This window comes from Poromitra crassiceps, assembly GCF_964638095.1.
Source record: "Poromitra crassiceps genome assembly, contig: HAP1_SCAFFOLD_1395, whole genome shotgun sequence".
NCBI lineage: Eukaryota > Metazoa > Chordata > Actinopteri > Beryciformes > Melamphaidae > Poromitra > Poromitra crassiceps.
Window position 1 is genome coordinate 1 of NW_028151016.1, and position 20,279 is coordinate 20,279.

General features: G+C 42.4%; 1 protein-coding gene across 1 annotated transcript in view; it reads right to left on the bottom strand.

Moving 5' to 3' along the window:
• Positions 1–97: 97 nt before the first annotated feature.
• The window catches only part of LOC310771864 (plexin-B1-like), a gene marked incomplete at both ends in the record, with an annotated part of 28,433 nt that continues 8,251 nt past the window's right edge, over positions 98–20,279 (bottom strand). The window contains 11 exons of the mRNA XM_083664371.1: positions 98–267; positions 1,319–1,412; positions 3,417–3,539; positions 4,171–4,269; positions 5,024–5,815; positions 6,196–6,304; positions 10,165–10,273; positions 10,775–10,931; positions 11,864–11,996; positions 13,037–13,137; positions 15,925–16,053. Coding sequence (XP_083520497.1) covers positions 98–267; positions 1,319–1,412; positions 3,417–3,539; positions 4,171–4,269; positions 5,024–5,815; positions 6,196–6,304; positions 10,165–10,273; positions 10,775–10,931; positions 11,864–11,996; positions 13,037–13,137; positions 15,925–16,053 — 2,016 coding nt within the window. The remainder of the gene's footprint in view (positions 268–1,318; positions 1,413–3,416; positions 3,540–4,170; positions 4,270–5,023; positions 5,816–6,195; positions 6,305–10,164; positions 10,274–10,774; positions 10,932–11,863; positions 11,997–13,036; positions 13,138–15,924; positions 16,054–20,279) is intronic.

Genomic DNA, 20,279 nt, shown 5'->3' on the forward strand with positions numbered 1-20,279 from the left:
ACCCAGGACCTTCAAGCTGTGAGGCGACAGCGTTTACCACTGCGCCACCGTGCCCCCCCCTATCTCTCATAAAGTATAAAAAAAGAAGAGGTCTTACAAAGTGAATGACGGGTGCAGGGCAGGTGTGTTTGATCTCGTCGCCGCACGAGTCCTGATAGACGCAGCGAGAGCTGGCGCCGCCGTCACACCACACGCAGCCGTACTTGGGGTCGGCCGTGCGACAGCGGCTGCAGTCGGACCGCCCCACCGAACAGCTGAACAGAGTCACTGCAGCCAGGGGAGAGGAGGGGCGAGGGAGTCAGTGAGGAGAGCCACACTGGTGGACTGCAGCATACTAGTGTACCATTCGCTCCGCTGAGAAGGTGAATGGCTGCGATGAGTCTTCTCTCCAGGAAGCTCCCCAAGGTGAGCAGGAAAGATGGTGGCCATCCGTCGGGACAAAAACCTCACGCCACAAGAACGCTTTCTTCCCATCTGCAGCTTGGCCTCATCAGGCCCAGGACCCCCCTGGCCTCCGACACAGGCTCATGTCCCGCCCCCACAACCACTACACATTGCATTAACGTAAAGCCTCTAACATCGGACTCAATGTGTTACATTAACACACTTTCTTCTGGAGTATTATCTTATATATGAAGAGTTCATTTGCAAAAACAGGTATCTCCGTTTGGATTTTCCATCGTTTTATTTTATATATTGATGTATTTATACTGTAAATAATTTATTTTTGGGACTTTTTTATTATCAATCATAACTAAAACATATTAATCTGATCATTTTCACATAAATCACCTCAATAATGTTTTCTATGTGCACTCCAGGGAGTATCAATCATATTCATTTTAAGAATGGCATTTACCTGTTTTTGCAAATGAACTCTTCATATATATATATATATATATATATATATATATATATGTAAGAATATTTAAAGGATGTCTGTACTTTTTTTTAAGAGCAGGAATGTGTAAAATATGAACCACGGAATGTGCAAATGCTCACATTATGAGGTATAAGAATGTGTGCAATGTGCAAAGATAATACTCCAGAAGAAAGTGTGTTAATGTAACACATTGAGTATATATATATATATATACTTGCTCTTTTTCTTTCTTATTTTATCTTACTATGTTCTTCAGTGTTGTTATGCACCAACATACCAAAGTAAATTATTTCTATGTGTCAACATACTTGGCAATAAAGACAACTCTGATTCTGATCTGATTCGGGTCTCTAATAGTCAAAGAGACACACACACACACACACACACACACACACACACACACACGCACACACGCACACTAATAAGCATCCCCACCATACAGATCCTCAGCGCTGTCAATGAGGAAGTAGTTTTTCCGCCTCACGTTGATCATGGCTTGGTATTCCTCCATCGAGGCAGAATAGGCATACTGAAAGCAAAAACAGTAACAACAGCATAAACCACTTTGCTATTTTCAAAGATTCTACTCGACTACATGTGATGAGAAAAGATGATGCAAAGCCATGTTCAGAGCAGTCGTTATCTGTCATATTATCTGAGAGGCAATGAAACGCACTCGTGCAAACACATTATTGAGAAACAGCTGTTCATTGATTTTGAAATAGCATGTGCCGCTGGTTTACTGGTGTTGGTTTGTGGCTCTTCTTTTTCTCTTGATAGATTTTTTTTTGCGTCATTGTTAATCAGACCCGTGTCAAATGGTGTTTATTTAACAAATTTACCACGAGAGGGAGGGGGTTGTGGGCACATTTACCACTGGTACAGGGTTGTGGCACGAGGCGAAGCCGAGTGCTATAAACCCTCTACCAGTGGTAAATGTGCCAACAACCCCCGACCTCGAGTGGTAAATTTGTTTTCTACAACAGCTACCAAATAATATAAAAAATACACAATTGTAACATCCAATTCATTTATTTACAATCATTACTGGTTTCAGAATACATTTATCCTTCCGCCACAGAATATAGTTCCATACACAAGATCAATGATTGCACTAAACATTTAGTTGCCTTTGAGCCAAAAAACAACTAACCTATTCCTTAACGGGATTCACAGTTATTGATACATTGCCTGTAAAAGTACAGTTATTTAAACAGTTATCTAAAGCAGCCCGTTTTGGTGGTGGTGTGTTGATATCTGGTGACGGCAGAGGGCGTTTGTTTGTTTGACAGTCCCAGGTTCTGGGTCCGGGCGCTAGTCCGACCTCCCGCTAGTCGGACCTCCCGCTAGTCCGAACTCGTGACAACTCAAGCTCAGCCAGTTCTCTCTCCCCAATTTCACCATGTCGTTCTTTGTTCACTTCACCTTCATCTTCATCTAACCACTGCTCAAAACTCAATCCACCCAGTAAATCAAACGTTACTACGAAATCGGACATTTCCTTGTTACAGATCGGCCATTTCCTTGTTAAGAGATTTGTCGACTGACAGGCTAACAGTGGGCGGAGTCAGCACAGGGAGCGGAGTCAGCATCAGGGAGCGGAGTGATACTGCGGTTGGAGCCGAACTGTAGGTTGTTGTCCTATTTACCACTGTTGCTAGCCAATCAGAATCCAGTATTCACTCATGCTGTTGTAGAATAAGCATTTTGCTCTAACTGTGCGTTGCTTTATCGCAAAATAACTGGGATGTGGAGGCTAAATGACGTTACATCCGTTTTGTTAGCGTTCCATTTGCAGAAAACTGGAGCTGGTATTCTGGGAAGTTCACTGTTGCGAGTCACAGCTCTTGATCAGATTCAGTCACTAGCCAGGCTAGCCATTTTTAGCAATAACAGTTGATAACAAGGCATTTCGCGGCATTTTGCGCATACAAACACTGCAGCAACATGTCCACACAGATAGAAGTTAGGCATTGCTGTGTGTACCGCTGATTTAATGAGACACAAACAAGACAGAAGTGCCAAATAGCATTTACTACGATTATAACTACTGTTGTTGTGCGGAGCAGCCATCTTGGATTTTTGAGGTCGGGGCTGCTGAGGCTCCTACGAGTTTGGAATGGGAAATACCAGCTGTGGTGACGTCACCGTCCCAGCTCATGACCTTTGAACCGTAAGATTACCAGTTCCCAGTTATAAAGGAATGCACGATAATCCCCTTAGAGTACAAGATGGGTGGGGTTAAACTGCATCAGGATGACTCAGGTAAGTTGTCAATCATGGCAAATTAATACTAAGAGGTATCACTATCATATAAATAAATGACAATCCAAGTAAAAAAAAAAAGTCACACATACTTTACAGTAATGTCCTCTCCTATGTGGAAAACACCACCCACTCTAGGCAGAATAAACCAAATGCTACGAATTCTTTGAATACTATTCGACTCAGGTATGTAGGTAGAATTATTGCCAGATTTGAAACGTACATCCATCCTGGAGATATTACAGCAGCACATTGAGATATGTCTGACCTGGTGCAGCTGGCAGGTGATGAGGAAAGCCGACGGCTGGGCGGCGTGCGCCTCCACGACGGCGTCCACCACTACTGAGTGGTTCTCCACGTCCAACACACACTCATAGTCGAAATCCTTATCCTGAATGTGCACACACGTAGACACACACAGACATACACATAACATTAAGAACTGTATTTCAGTCATGTCATAGCTATCTACTAGTTTCATCATCAAAACCTCTTCACCTAATGATTCTCTTTCGGATATGACATTTGAAACTGCAGTAAGCTCTAGTAAGATAGAACATGCTTCTGATATTCCTATGATAGTCCTATAATCTTAAAGGGACAGCTCACCCTAAAATCCAAAACACATATATTCCCTCTCACCTGTAGTGCTATTTATCCATCTACGGTATATCGTTTTGTGTTGTAGTTGCCTGAGTTTTAGAGATATCGGCCGCAGAGTTTCTGCCTTCTCTCCTCTATCTCCAAAACTCAGGCAACTATCCCAAAACGATATAGATGGATAAATAGCACTACAGGTGAGAGGAAAAATATGTATTTTGGATTTTAGGGTGAGCTGTCCCTTTAAGGAGTTGAATTTGAGCTTTTACACCCTAGTAAAGTGGGGAAGAAAATAGTTTTGGTACCAATCCTCTCATCACATACTGTAGCTATCGGGTGACCAATTCAAACCAAAAAATCCCAAATCCAAAAAGTCGATGTAGTTCTTGTGGTACATTGAGCTTGTGGAGCAGTTACGTTACCTGAAAAAGGTTTAGGTGTTGTCCCACCAGAGTGATCTTCCTCTCCACATTGACTGGGAGGAGAGAGGTACCCTGAATTTTCTCCACACACGGACACTCCTGCTGACATATTATCACGCATTATGAGAAACATTACAAAATGTCAATACATACATAAAAAGGCAAAGGAAATAGGACCATCCTACATACACCCGCAGCCTGCATCGGAAACAGCTGTCACAGCTAACATCACCTTTAAGCAACAGCATAACAAAGCTACCAAAGAAATGACAGAAACTAGAGATCCTGAATATACAAGGGAAAAGTAAATAAAATGCAAAATGACAGAGGAAAAAAACAAAGACTAAGCAAAAAGTAGAGTGAAAAAATCCTGAGAGCTCACTGTAATAAAGACAAAAACACAATACTATAATGCAACATTTAACAAGTCATACATAAGGAGGGACATTGGCTTCGGAAATAAAGTGCGAGCAGGGATGGATTTTGTTTACTAGCTCATTCTGGGTTAGTGCAATATTATTTTCCCCAGCTGGAATCTGAATGTGGCTCATGGAATGATATGGAGAGGGTCATCGATAAGATCTGCCAGGTTAGAGCCCTAAAGTTCTTCCATCAATGCATAATGAGGGATTCGATATTGATTTTGTGTTGATCATTTGGCCTTTCTTGCTGACTGGAGAGAGATAACGTGCAACAGAGAGTACTGTATGCAATATCTCCACTGGGACAATACATCAGCAGTCTATGATGTATCTCACATCATCACCCTGTCAAGTATGAAGTGGTAGTAGAAGTCCCATCACCATTCACCTATTTCTACAACGGCTGCACCCGCAGTAGCTTCTCCACTCACCGGAAGTTTTGAGTCAGTCGACGAATCTGATTGGTAGCTTGCTGCAGAGTCACGGTTAGGGTCAATATCGGCGTCGGGAGAGCGCGTATGGGAGATAGACCTCTCGGTGCCACCTGCGATAGATGGGCCTGTCGCGGAGAGAGGCGGTGTCTCCATCTCTACCTCCGTCTCTCCCTCTGCCTTGTCCCACTCCTTCATCCAGACCACCGAGTCGCTCTCTTCGGTGCGAGCCAGAGGGATTCCCTCCTTATCGCCGGCTAAATCCGCCGACGTGGCCGACTCGCTGGAGGTGGTCGAGCTCACGCCAGAGGAGGAGCTCGCCGCTTCGCCGGACGGCCCTAGAAGACCGAGGTCGGAGTCGGCCTGGCCGCCGGGTAACGTGGTCAGGGGGAATTCCTCAAAGACGTCCAACGATTTATTCCCGGTTACCGGGTCATCCCCGCCTCTGGCATCTCCCCCACCGCCGCCATCGGCGGTCACCTCCACGTGCGCGGTGGTGCCCTGGGTGGAGACACTGACGGAGGAGGTGGTCCGGGGCAAAGGAGGGCGCGAGGTGGATGCAGCGGTGGGCTCTGGGGTGGTGAGGGGTGTCACCGAGAACGTCACTACAGAGACTGTGGAGGGCACAGCTGCTACGGTGGGGGCAGGAGGCTCTGTGGGTGGTGGCTGGGTGGTTGTTGTTGGTGTCACTGTTGTTGTTGTTGTTGTTGTTGTAACAGGCGGGGGGGCAGTGGGAGGTAAAGGGGTCAGTTTTCTGGTGGGTGGTGAGGTGGTGGGCGCTGGCGGTTTGAACTTGAGGATGGAATAGCAGCCAATGAGAGGGGAGGAGAGGGTGAGAGAGAGGCAGGGGGAGGACAAGGGGAGGGGCGAAAAGAAAATCAGGGTAAAACGGAAGGGTACGCAAATACATTAAAGTGACAGCAGCGCAAAACAGATTCATGCTCAAAACAATACTGAATAAAGAGGGGAAAACAGAAAAAACACAGCAAACAGAGAGCACAGACTAATATGCACGACATGGCACACGGTACAGTACAGTATGATCAATGTTCTTCAATGTTGTTCTTTAACCATATCCATACTCCAAACCTGCTGATCTGTCTGCATCTAAAGAACATATCTCACAACAACACGTCTGCTTCCCTCTATGTGGACTATGTTGGTGGACTCACATTCTGGTTGTAGATGGTGACCCCCCGCTCGCAGGTGTGCTTGTGTGTGCAGACGTGCTGGTGGACACACCAGTTACACCCCCAGCGGCTGCTAACACAGCCTTGGCACCTGGCAGAGCACAGAGCACACATCACCAACTGGCACCAGGCCAGACTACTGGTCTTTATTTAGAAACGGTTGGATATATTAACTTAAGGAAGAATGATTAAAATAGGTTATAATGAGGTCCTAATAAGAAAGCAAGAAAACCCTCACCAAAACTCACTGCAACATTCCTGTCTGTGTACCTAATAATAAGCTACAGTAATAGTGACCATATCATACTCCTATCATATCGGTTCAGGATTTTCTGTGGTATAATTTTTTTTAACCTATAGTAGTTGTATGATGTTAAAACGTTTTGTTGTAATATGTATATAGTATCCTTAATGTGTTATGTTCAAACTGTTTAAACTGTTCAACTATATTGAAAGTATAGCGTGATCCTCCCACGTGCTATGTCGTACCGGTGAAGCTTCCCCTGTCAGGTGAAAAGAAGCGGCTGGCTACTGCCCATGTCTCGGAGGAAGCATGGAGCCAGTTTCGGCTCTCCCCAGATTGGCAGAGGGTGGAGCAGCAACCAGGATAAATACATTTAAATTAGCACTAATGGGGGATAAAAATCGGGGGGAAATATATATATAAAAAAATATATATATATTGAAAGTATTTACAGTTCTAATATGATTTAACTGTTAAATGTTCATTAGGCTTCAGACAAACAATGACAGCTGTAAATTGATGAAGAAAAATTCTGTATGTGGTGGTTCTTATTTAGCATATTTTAACATTTTAAACCACTTAACTTTTTTATTTATTTATTTATTTCGGTCATGGGAAATTAAAACATTTCATAAAATAAAACGAAAAAGTACAAACAAGCAGCACAAGGCTGATAGACCGAAAAGGTGTAGGCTGAAGCTATAGCTTATAGCGCCTACCCTTCTTACTTAAACAAGCTATACAACAGAAAAATGATTAACGAATAATCAATTATAAACAAAAACAGAGACAATAATTCTCAAATTCAAATAATTACACAATTGACAATTACACTGCATATACATTGCATTACCCGAATATGCACATATACCGGTACACATATATATATATACATATATATACATAGGATATCTTAATAATTATTATCATTATAATCATTATTATAACCACAATAATCACTTTCATAATTATATTTCATTACAATATACAATACAATACAATATATACAATATACAACCGTCCAGAAATTAATATACACCATACACAGATTATATATAACTCAATATTGTTACTATAACTCTTCCTCCCTATACCTCATAATAATGCATTTTTTATATTTCTTTTTGAACTGGATCACACTTGAACATTGCTGTAGCTCCACATCCATACCGTTCCATAGCTTTACTCCACATACTGAGATACAGTATGATTTTAATGTCGTCCGAGCTCTTTGGGTTTTTAAATTTAACTCCCTCCTGAGGCAATAACCCCCCTCTCTATCAGAGAACATCGCCTGGATATTTCCAGGAAGTTGATTATTCCTGGCTTTATACATTATAATCGCAGTTTTATATTCTATAATTTCCATTAATTTTAAAAGATTTGAATCTAGAAAAAGTATGTTAGTATGATCACGATATCCAGCATAGTTTATTATCCTTATAGCTCTTTTTTGAAGGATGGTTATTGCATGAAGTGAAGTTTTATAGGTATTTCCCCAAATCTCTGAGCAATAATTTAAGTATGGTAAGACCAGGGAACAGTAGAGCATGCGGAGTGATTTCATGTCTAAAACCTGCTTTGCTTTGCTCAAAACTGAAATACTTCTAGATAGTTTACTATGTATATATTTAATATGTGATTTCCAGTTAATTTTATCATCTATTATCACCCCAAGAAATTTGTTTTCAAACACTCTTTCAATATCAACACCATCTATCTGTATATTTACTTGATTATCTATTTTATAATTACTAAATATCATAAATTTGGTCTTAGCTAAATTTAATGACAATTTATTTATATCAAACCACCTTTTTAATTTATACAATTCACAAGTGACCTGGTCCAATAGCTCCTGTAAATTTGCTCCAGAACAAAAAATATTTGTATCATCTGCAAATACCACCATTTTCAATATTTTAGATACCTCACACATATCATTTATATACAAAATGAACAGTTTAGGACCCAATACTGACCCCTGGGGGACTCCACAAGCAATGTTCAAGCATGATGATACAGACTCCCCCAACTTCACAAATTGTTTCCTGCTACTCAAATAACTTCTCACCCATTGTAATACTATTCCCCTAATCCCATATCTCTCCATTTTATTAATTAATATGTCATGATTAATAGTATCAAACGCTTTCCTAAGATCTATAAATATTCCAGCTACATACTTGTGTTCATCTATAGAATTTGTGATTCCCTCAACTGATTCCATTAATGCCATCACTGTTGATCTATTTGCTCTAAATCCATATTGGCTATCATTGAGTAGACTGTGCTTTTCAATAAATTTGTCTAATCTACTATTGAATAGTTTTTCTAAAATTTTGGAGAATTGTGGAAGTAAAGAAACAGGTCTATAATTTGTGAAGTTGTGTTTGTCCCCAGATTTAAACAATGGTATGACTTTGGCTATTTTCATATTGCTCGGAAATTTACCAGTTTGGAATGATAAGTTACAGATGTATGTAAGTGGTTTAGAAATCCCTCCAATTACCCTTTTGACTAATTTCATGTCAATATCATTACAGTCAGTGGACGTTTTATTATTACATTTATCAACAATTTCTATAATTTCCCTCTCCTCCACTGCTGTAAGAAACATTGAACATGAATTCATTCCAATGATGTTCTGGTTGCATTCCTTAGATGTCACAGGATCGGAAATATTTTTAGCCAAGTTTGGCCCCACATTTACAAAGAAATCATTAAAACTATTAACAACATCCTCCATATTATAATTATTAATATCCTTATCAATAAAATATTGAGGATAATTTGTATTTCCTGAATCATTTCTAATAATACCATTTAATATATTCCATATTCCTTTAATATTATTTTTACTGTTATCTAATAATTTACTATAATAATCCTTCCTACATCTCCTCATTATATTTGTTAGTTTATTTTTATATTTTTTATATTTATTTTCTGCTTCATTCGTTCTTTGTTTAATAAATTCTCTGTACAAGGTATTTTTCTTTTTACATGCATTTTGCAGTCCCTTAGTGATCCAACTTCACTCTTAGTTACCTATTGCATTTAAATAAATTGTGTAAAAAAAAAGGATACACGCGAGACAGAAAGATTGTCTTGCTCTTCTCATTAAAGACTAGAGAAGGATATTATACTCACTAAATTGCTCATTTAAAAGGCTACTTTCAAGTCAGGAATTCGCACTCCTCTGTTACACTTATTTCAAAGAGGTTCTGGACAACAGCTTCAGCTACTGTAAGTACATTTTCCTATGAGTAACTTTTTATTTTCTTTTTCCAAAGAATTTGGGAATCCTGAGTTTGTCAGAACAACAGATGGCACAGTAAATCTGTTGATGTAAGGCACAGAATTGTTGCGTTAATGACATTATTTAGAGGTTAAGAGTCCATTGCTAATAACAAAGAAACTGCTTTATTTCAGTAGATCAATTTAGAGTAATGTGTAATCCAAATTTATACTAAATACTAAATATGTTAAATACACTATTTTGTATTTGTATCTGTATGATGATGTAATGTTTACTCCTGTGCACCCCAGGAAGAGTAGTCGCTACCTTGGTAGTGGCTACTGTATATTAGTGTGTGTCTGTGTGTGTGTGTGTGTGTGTGTGTGTGTGTGTGTGTGTGTGTGTGTGTGTGTGTGTGTGTGTGTGTGTGTGCGCGCGCGCGCGCGCGCTGCGTGCGTGTACTAACGGCCTGCGCCCAGAGAGCTGCTGGACCAAGCTGCAGTCGTAGAAGGTGAACTCTGTCTCTGCAACCGTCACGTTCAGGAACCTCAGGGACAGCGTCACCATCACAAAGTCTGCATCAAGACAAAGCATGATATGATAATGGTTAATCAGAATCTGAATCAGAATCAGAATCAGAATTATTTTATTTGCCAAGGTATGCTTTCACATGCTAGGAATTTGTCTTGGTGTGGTTGGTGCTCGTTAACATTGATAAGAACAAATATACAAGACATAAACAAATAAAATCTAAAGGATCTAAAGAGATTATAAAATATTATAAATGGATTCAGATTTTAACAGATATTGATCATATTATTGTATTATATTATAATGAATATGAATATGAAAATGAATAGTATTATGAATGACATGCCCTGCAGTAGAGAGATATAAAAAGCAATAGACAGGCATTAACCTTGCAACCTATTCTCTTGTCCAACTCACTTACCACTGAACACACACAAAAACACACTCAGGTATGGTTATTGTGATAGTGTGGACTTTGGACATTATAACCTAGTGATGGTTTGGACAGTAATCATTTTTTACTGGCCACATGGCCCGTCACTCACCATCTCCCTGGCCAATGGGAGGCAGGCTGCTGGCATCAGGTGTGGAGCATGTCACACCGGTGTTGGTGACCGAGGCGGGAGTTTCTGTGTCCTGGAAGAAGCAAGAGTAGGCCTCTGCTTCTCCTAGACTGGGGAGGCCTGCGACCGACACTGTGATCTGAGAGAGAGAGACAGAGAGAGAGAGGGAGAAAGAGAGAGAGATGGAGAGAGAGAGACAGAGAGATAGATGAAGAGAGAGAGAGAGGGAGAGATGAAGAGGGAGAGAGAGAGAGAGAGAGAGAGGGAGACAGAGAGACAGATGAAGAGAGAGAGAGAGAGAGAGAGAGGGAGACAGTGAGATAGATGAAGAGAGAGAGAGGGAGAGATGAAGAGAGAGAGAGAGGGAGACAGAGAGAGAGATGAAGAGAGAGAGAGAGAGAGAGAGAGAGAGGGAGAGATGAAGAGAGAGAGAGAGATGAAGAGAGAGAGGGAGACAGTGAGATAGATGAAGAGAGAGAGGGAGAGATGAAGAGAGAGAGGGAGACAGAGAGAGAGAGAGGGAGACAGAGAGATAGATGAAGAGAGAGAGAGAGGGAGACAGAGAGATAGATGAAGAGAGAGAGAGGGAGAGATGAAGAGAGAGAGGGAGACAGACAGAGAGAGAGAGAGAGGGAGACAGAGAGATAGATGAAGAGAGAGAGAGAGGGAGACAGAGAGATAGATGAAGAGAGAGAGAGAGAGAGAGAGGGAGATATGAAGAGAGAGAGAGAGAGAGAGAGAGAGAGGGAGAGATGAAGAGAGAGAGAGAGAGAGAGGGAGAGATGAAGAGAGAGAGTGAGAGGGAGAGATGAAGAGAGAGAGAGATGAAGAGAGAGAGAGAGAGAGAGAGAGAGAGAGAGAGAGAGAGAGAGAGAGAGAGAGAGAGAATGGAAGTGAAGAGACGGGCAGAAACGGATTGCAGTTTAAGTTCTACAAACAATTCCCAGCAGAACTTAAGCCTCCGGAAAGTCCAGGACGGAGTGGAGAAAGTCCAGATGGAAATCCTTCCGGTCTATTGATTCATACACACAGTTCTAATTCATCACAGCCATGCATCCTTCTTCACATTACATCAGTGCTCTCTCCTCGGCTGATGTTGTAGAGGCTGAGGTGCTGCACACCGAGGCACTGCTGCTTCGGCTCGAAGCTCCACAGCCAGTGGTCCTGCAGAGAGCCTCGCTGGCACTCCCAGCGCTGGCCACACCTGAGCGGACGAAAAGGCGAGAGACCCCGAATCAGAATCAGAATGATTTTATTTTGCCACGGTGTGTTTTTTCACATACTAGGAATTTGTCTTTGTGTGTGGTTGGTGCTGCTCATTAACATTGATAAGAACAAATATACAAGACATAAACAGATCAAATATAAAGGATCTAAAGAGATGATAAAATATTATAAAGGGATTCCGATTTGAACAGATCTAGAGAGTATTAACAGATATAAACAGTATTAACAGAGTATAAACAGATTTGTAAAAATATTGCGTGAGTGGAAACATACCAAACTTATAAAATATTATAAAAGGATTCAGATCTTAACAGATATAAACAGTATTAACAGAGTATAAACAGACTTGTCAGCTAGGTGAGGTGGCTTAAGTTTGCTGTTAATTAGAATATGTACAGGGTCAGGCCAGGCGTGCATCAGAGGTAGCAGCAGTAAGTGAGCTTTGTGGTGACATGGTTTGCAGATAAGTGACAGTCAGAGTAATAACATATGTACAGTGATAAGGTGCATGATATCACAGCAGTAATGAGATAACAGAGTAACACAATATGTACAGTGGAAAGGTGCCCACTAGTAGCAGCAGAGTAATGAGACTGAAACACAATCAATGTCCAGTTTTCCTGGTCTAATTTTAACGTTTCTCCAAGCGGGTTTTTGTGACAGGTTATGACCAAGAAATAGGCTACACTTAGACTGCTGGAACAAGTAGATTTGTTTTATAAGACAAACCCTGAAATGTACTGTATCAATGCTGTGTGTCTGTCAGGGCAACCAACGTTCAACTGATATGTTGCTACCTGGAAATTTTCCATAACCATTTAGCAACAATGTGATCATTTTGGATTGCATAATGTATTATAGTTATCTATTGGTTCTCCAGAAATATGTGTAAAGAGATAGACGACACACATGATGATGCATGAGAGCGTTGACACTAACACACACACACACACACCGTCACAGACACACACACACACACACACACACACACACACACACACACACACACAGACTCACCGTCCCTCCAGGACACACCAGCCACAGTAGGGGTCTCTAGCAGACAGACATGACTGGCAGTCGAGGTGATCTCCACACTCTGCCACGGGACGCTTCTCCACCTGAACACCACAAGAAATAAGCGAGTCACATACAAGACTGAGAGGTGGATTTGTTTGGCGACTTTTGTCTGGAACTGCTTGAGACAGGTTGGAGATGGTTGTGCAAACGTTTTTTTTTGGGTAGCGGTTGAGTTAAACCTCAGTGGGCTGAGCCCCAGTTTTTCCAGGTTCTTTTCAGAGCGGAAGATGCTAACTAGCTAGTAAAGAAGGAACTGAAGAAATAGCATCATCATATGGAGTAAGCGGGCTCTGTTTGTCTGATTCAATTTTTGTCCCACATTGGATGACGTCATCAGCGAGTGACACCACTGATGATGTCATAGGCATTGTGACATCATTATATCTTATGACATCACTGATGATGTCATAGAGTTTTACATGAGGCTAGAGCACTTACATTATATTTGGATGACCGTGTTGGCTTTCCATTGATCAGCTTCCAGCATCCCACACACAGACACTCTCTGTAGGGAGTGTGCCAACACAATGGAGGCCACTTTCTCTGATCAATACCATTGTTATTGTCTGACCTCACACCTCCTGCTGACTGTTGTACCACTCACAGCGGAGGGGCTCGTGACCTCCAACCCCCACGGCCAGCTGGCTCCTCTGTTCCCTTTCATAGCCTTTGCCTCTCTTTGGCTTTTATTATCCCCGTTCTCAGTAAGAGAGACACAGCTTGAGGAAGTAGCAAAAGCCTGACAAGTCTGACAAAACGATGAATGGCAAGACGATGAATTACAACTCGTGTTCCGTCGTCGTGTGTATGGAGACATCTGGGCGAGTGGCTGCGTTTGCAGAGTCACCAAAAGGGCTATGGGCCTTTATGTCCCGTGTGCATATGTGTGTATTGTGTAGGGACGGGGCCGATCCGATCCGATATCGGTAGCCGATATTGGCACCAATTCACGGATCAGATCGGATCGGAATCGTAAAAATGTTTGCAATTCCAGCGCGGGCCCCACAGAGGGCGGGCGCTGGCCGTAATTTGCCCACGTATAATAGTATCCTTCTTTGCCTTGTATTATTTTCCTAATTTTGTCTGCTTTTTGCAAGGTATATTTAAATTTTTTTTTTTAATTGGCCAGATCTTTGCCTATACTCTATATCAGTGATTCCCAACCTGTGGGCCGCGGCCCCCTGGTGGGCCGCGAAGGTATTGCAAGTGGGTCGCCAAATCATTTCCAAAAAAGTATGATTTTTGAAAAAAAAATTTTTTTTTTTTTTTTCAATTTTTTTTGTGAAAGATTTGGAAAAATCATACTTGAAAAAGTATGATTTTTGTTTCTTTGATGTTATTGCTTTTGCTTGAATTGAAGTTTCATCTTTACATCATCTTTATATTGGGTTTGTGTTTATTTGTAACCCTATCGATTTAATGGGCTTTCTTCTGATATTTGGATTTTGTTTGGATCTGATATTGGATGTCAAATTGTTATGAGAATGCATTTTTCCATTGTTGAAGGATACCGTTATTTATTAATAATTTGTTAATTAGCCTGTTACAGACAGCCCCTTGCTTGTCATTTCTGACATCTGTGTGGTGCTGATGGACAGCTCCTTGAATGATTGGTGTGTGTGTGTGTGTGTGTGTGTGTGTGTGTGTGTGTGTGTGTGTGTGTGTGTGTCTGTGTGTGTGTGTGTGTGTGTGCGTGCGTGTGTGTGTGTGTATGTGTGTGTGTGTGTGTGTGGACAGCTCCTTGAAAACTGTAATACTGAAGGTGTTGCAACATGTTACAGGTGCTGTGTTAGTGACTGTGGAGCTTCAAACATGTTTCTCCTGTATTCAGTTCAGTCCTTTATGTTCAATTTTCAATAAAAAAGTGCTCTGAGAATGCATTATATGGCCTTTGTATTTATGGGGTCGGAGGTGGGCCGCGAACATTTTTGAGACATAAAAGTGGGCCCTGAGTTGGAAAAGGTTGGGAACCACTGCTCTATATTCAAGAAAAATATTGGTATCGGCATAATATCGGTATCGGCAGATATCCAAATTCAGGTATCGGAATCGGATCGGAAGTGAAAAAAGTGGATCGGTGCATCCCTAGTATTGTGTGCTGCATGCTCATTCAGAACACGTGTGTCACATGACATGTGGCTTTCAACTTAGAACTGAACATTTAGGCCACTTCATAGAAAATACCAAGATATATATTAAAATACCAAGATATATATCGTGTATCGCCAATCAGCCTAACAAGACAGAGATATGATTTTTGTCCATATCACCCAGCGCTACATGTCACCCAGCGCTACATGGTACTATGTCATTTTATAACATTATCACACTTTAAATGTGACACTTGCACTACGTTTTTTTTATCCCAGATTTATTTCTTTTTATTCTACCATGGCCCTCGTGTAATTTATTTATTTATTTATTTATTTGTTTATTTGGACGGGACAGTGCAAAATCAATGAACACAAAAACCATGAAGCAGATACAGTCACCTGGAACATAATAAGAGTGTAAAAATTGCCGGATTTAGCACAAGGCTAATTTCCATCCGTTGTCCCCGAAAGACACAAAAAACAGAATATATAAAACGTAAAACATAAGTAACATAAGTAATCTGTTCATCTAGAATCGTTTTATCCCTTTAGGTAGTAGCCTTTTACATAGAATGTGTTTTTCTCACCTAAAGTTCCTTGTATTTACTTTAGTCTCGTCTGTCTAACTAAGTTGGCACTGCTTATTCTAGTGAGGTACAATTTTCGTCTTTGTTGTATGCAAGTACGACAAAAATGACAATAAATGAATCTTGAATCTTGAATCTTGTAACTTACAGCAGTGTCGGTCATGATGTAGATGTGTGCTCCAGTCTGGTCCAGCAGAAGGTCACTGTTGATGGGGGAGTTGGGCTGGATGGTTGTGGTAGCGTACATCTCCACCTGGCCATCTGGACCCAGAAACACCTGAAGACATAGAAAAACATCAGAGACTTCAGAGAACAAACACGCTGACAACAACAAACAATTCCAAATGTTCTGGCCGGGTGAAGTGAACTTTCTCCTCCATCATTTTGTCCTGATGGCCCTGAAGCCTCAACTCCGTCCAGTGGTAAGAGTAGATTTACAGAACAATTCCTAGGTCGGAATGTGTACTGTATATAGAGTATTTATTTTTTATTTTTTTGTTTCTGATGCTGCTTAATCAAAATGGGGGTTTATGACTCACTCACTCACTCATTCACTCACTCACTCACTCACTCACTCACTCACATAAACTTCTCATTCTTATTCTTCATCATCTTGTGGCTTTCCGGCAGACTGGTCAATAATGACACTGATGACATCACTGATGATGTCATAGTGGCAGGGGTGCTCTTTCTGTTGCAGCCCGATCGCACGCACGTACAATGGCGCATGGCTGTGGCCGAACATAATTCTGCTCACTCACTCTACTCACACACACACACACACACACACACACACACACACACACACACACACACACACACACACACACACACACACACATGATGATGATGATGATGATGATGATGATGACGATTCACGATGACACATATACAAAGAAACAGTGACAGGGATACGTAGTGCTACTGGGCATCTTCTGTGTTACGGGTCTACTACAGAACAGAAAATAAATCAGTGTTGCGAGAGCTGGAGAAGAGAGCTGGAGGGGAAAAAAAAAGGGGGCATATCTTCTCCGGCATGCAACTCGATCGCAAATCAAATCAAGCCCCGCGCGCAGCATCACAGTGAAAGTGGCCACGAATGTGATTACCGCCCAGTCAAATCTAATATGACGGACAGGAAGACACCTCCGGCTTAAAGTGATTCCCAGGCCCTCAAACTCTCATGTTACCTCTTGCCAATGAGATTAGCAGAGGAGTTCCACGCCTCTTTTCCATAAGCTGCTCACTTGATCACTGTGTGTGCAGAGAGCGGACAATCGCTTTGGCCTGTTAAGAGGGAGCCACTCAGCAGCAGCCCATCAGAATACAGGAAGTTGCTCCGTAAAGGCTCGGCCGCTCGGAATCACGTGTTTGTGATTTTGCGCGTCATGGTTACAGAAGGAGATGTCATGCTGTAAGGGCTGGGTATAGAGACACTGCGTAGCGCGTCATCATTCAGAAGCCACGCCCAAGACGTGGGGAAAACGGAAACCCCCCCTCCAATCCTGGCGTTCTCCGGCTATGTCACGTGCATGGTCGGTTCTCGCACAAAAATATTGTATATACGGAAGATGAACACTCCAACTTACTTCATTGACAGCAACATCCACATTTTTCTTCTCGCCAATTCTCAAATGGCTTCCTTGTTTTCCTCGGGAGTACAAAAAAACTTGAACTGGCTGGTGTGTGGTGTGGAAATGAACGGAGCTTTCCCCCTGTGATGGGCGTGGCCTATTTCATAGAGACACTGCAAAACGCGTCATCATTCAGAAGCCACGCCCAAGACGGGGGAAAATACAAGGAAGCACTGCCTGAAGACTGCAGCTAGCAAAATAAACCGCGGCTAACCGGGGCGAACGGAGGAACTCTCATCAGATATAAATAGTTTTGTGGGGTTTTACAGGGATTCGGACAGTTTTCTTTTTAGATAATGTCAAAAGATTATTTCAGTACACTTCCTCCAACGGAGAGGGAAAGGTACATCGAGAAAATGAACTCAGTTGACCTGGAGCAGTGTCCCTTTTCATTGCCCAAACAACGCTGGATAAACGATCCCACACAGTGGCCTGAAGTGAAATACTATGACATGAGCTTTTAGGCATGTTTAAATGAATGAAAATAACGCTGGTGTAACATCAGACAGATGGCATCAGACGCGCTGGCGTTCTCCTACAGTATGTCACGTAGTTGCACACAAAGATCATATATATGGAAGATGAACACTCCAACTTACTTCCTTGACAGCTAAATCCACATTTTCTTCTCGCGAATGCTCAATGGCTTCCTTGTTTTGCTCGGGAGTACAAAAAAACTTGAATTGGCGATTTTTTTTACATTTGTTGTGTGCGCAGCCCCACAACACAACAGCTTTTAGCTATGTTTAATTCAAGGAAAATGACTCTGGTGAATGGGACTGAACAGAGCGATTTCCCCCGTGATGGGCATGGCCTATTTCATGCAGTGTCTCTATGCAGTGTCTCTATGGTTTAACAAATTGCGATACCAGTAATACCACACTACCCTTAAAGTGATACCGATACATTATTCAACACCTTTTTTTTCTACTTTTTTCTACTTTCTTTTTTTCTACTACCCATGATATGAATTGAACATTTCCGTGGCATCTGGGCCCGCTGAACTGCCAACTCCGCTCCACTTCAGCACCACAGACTGAATGAGTTGTAGTTGCTGCTGCGGTAGTGGGCCAATCACACGTCGCATTAAATCAAAGCTGCTGCGGTAGTGGTAGTGTCCTCTAGAGAGAGAGTGGCGTCAGCGGAGGACCAAAATGCGTGACTCATTAGCCAATGAACAGCCAGGAAGGGGAAAATAAAGCTGATAATGTACAATTTGATTACAAAAAAAAAAAAAAACTTACCAAAAAAAAAAAACTTTCAAGATACAAGATACAAGATGTTTACAAATCATCATCATCGTCATCAACATCGTCATCATCATTGTCATCAACATCATTCAAAGTGTCATTCAAAGTACAACACAAACCATTTTGTCCATTTTGCTGCAACTCGACAGTGCTGCTTAATCCAGGACCTTACTTCCTTGAACTCTTGAGAGTAAAAAAAACTGGTCCATTGGAGTGAACACTTGCAGTGATGGGAAAACCATCTAGATTTGTGTACAAAAAGGATCAAATGCAGGTATGGTTTGGCTGGACTGGATGTCACATTGTGACATCTGATGGATACAAGAGCTGTGCAGAGTTAGGAGGCAATGAAGTCCAAAGTGAGGTTTCCATGTGTGTCACCCACGTATAAGCCCTGAAACAATGAGGTCTGTCCCACGGGTGTGTGGGAGAGTGAGGGAGAGAAACACAGATGCACGCGTGCGCACACACACACACACACACACACAGACACACACACACACACACACACACACACACGCACGCACAGAAACACATGCGCACACATGCGCTCACGCACGCACACACACACACACACACACACACGAACGCACAGAAACACACGTGCGCGCACGCACGCACACACACACACACACGCACAGAAACACACGCGCACACACACGAACGCACGCACAGAAACACACGCGCACGCACGCATGCAAACACACACACACAAAAGCACGCACAGAAACACACGCGCACACACACACACCCACACACAGAAACGGAGTCCTGTATCTGGACACAGTGGAATGTGTCCTGCGGTGAAGTGATAATCCTGTTATAATAGTTTTCTTCAGCTGGCTGCACGGAGCGCCACTTTGATCTGCTACCTAAACGTTCTGTGTCTGGGGCACGCACTACCAGACGATGACCAACTCTACAGACACCTCACAACAGAGGTACGTTCTGTGCCTGGGGCACGCACTACCAGACGATGACCAACTCTACACACACCTCACAGCAGAGGTACGTTCTGTGTCTGGGGCACGCACTACCAGACGATGACCAACTCTACACACACCTCACAGCAGAGGTACGTTCTGTGTCTGGGGCACGCACTACCAGACGATGACCAACTCTACAGACACCTCACAGCAGAGGTACGTTCTGTGTCTGGGGCACGCACTGCCAGACGACGACCAACTCTACAGACACCTCACAGCAGAGGTACATTCTGTGTCTGGGGCACGCACTACCAGACGACGACCAACTCTACAAACACCTCACAGCAGAGGTATGTCTACAATCCCCTTATCTGCATGCCTTCATGAAACTACAAGCTATTCCTGCTACAGTATCTAGCTTGTGGGATTTTGGGCAGTTTATATATACAGTAGTACTAGGCAGCCCTCCCCTCCCACCAATCAAAACAAGGTGAGATGGTTCAAAAATCTACCCTGACATCTCTTAGCAACAGGATATGTCCATGTGATTAAAGACAAATAGTGAAGGACCTCCACTATTGCCCACAAAGCCGGCCAGGTTATCGCTGCCTTAAGGTATTTGCTCAGAAATGCATCGAGTCCTGGCCTCCAACAACCACACGCTGTAGACATGGAGCCATGGAGATCTGCTCG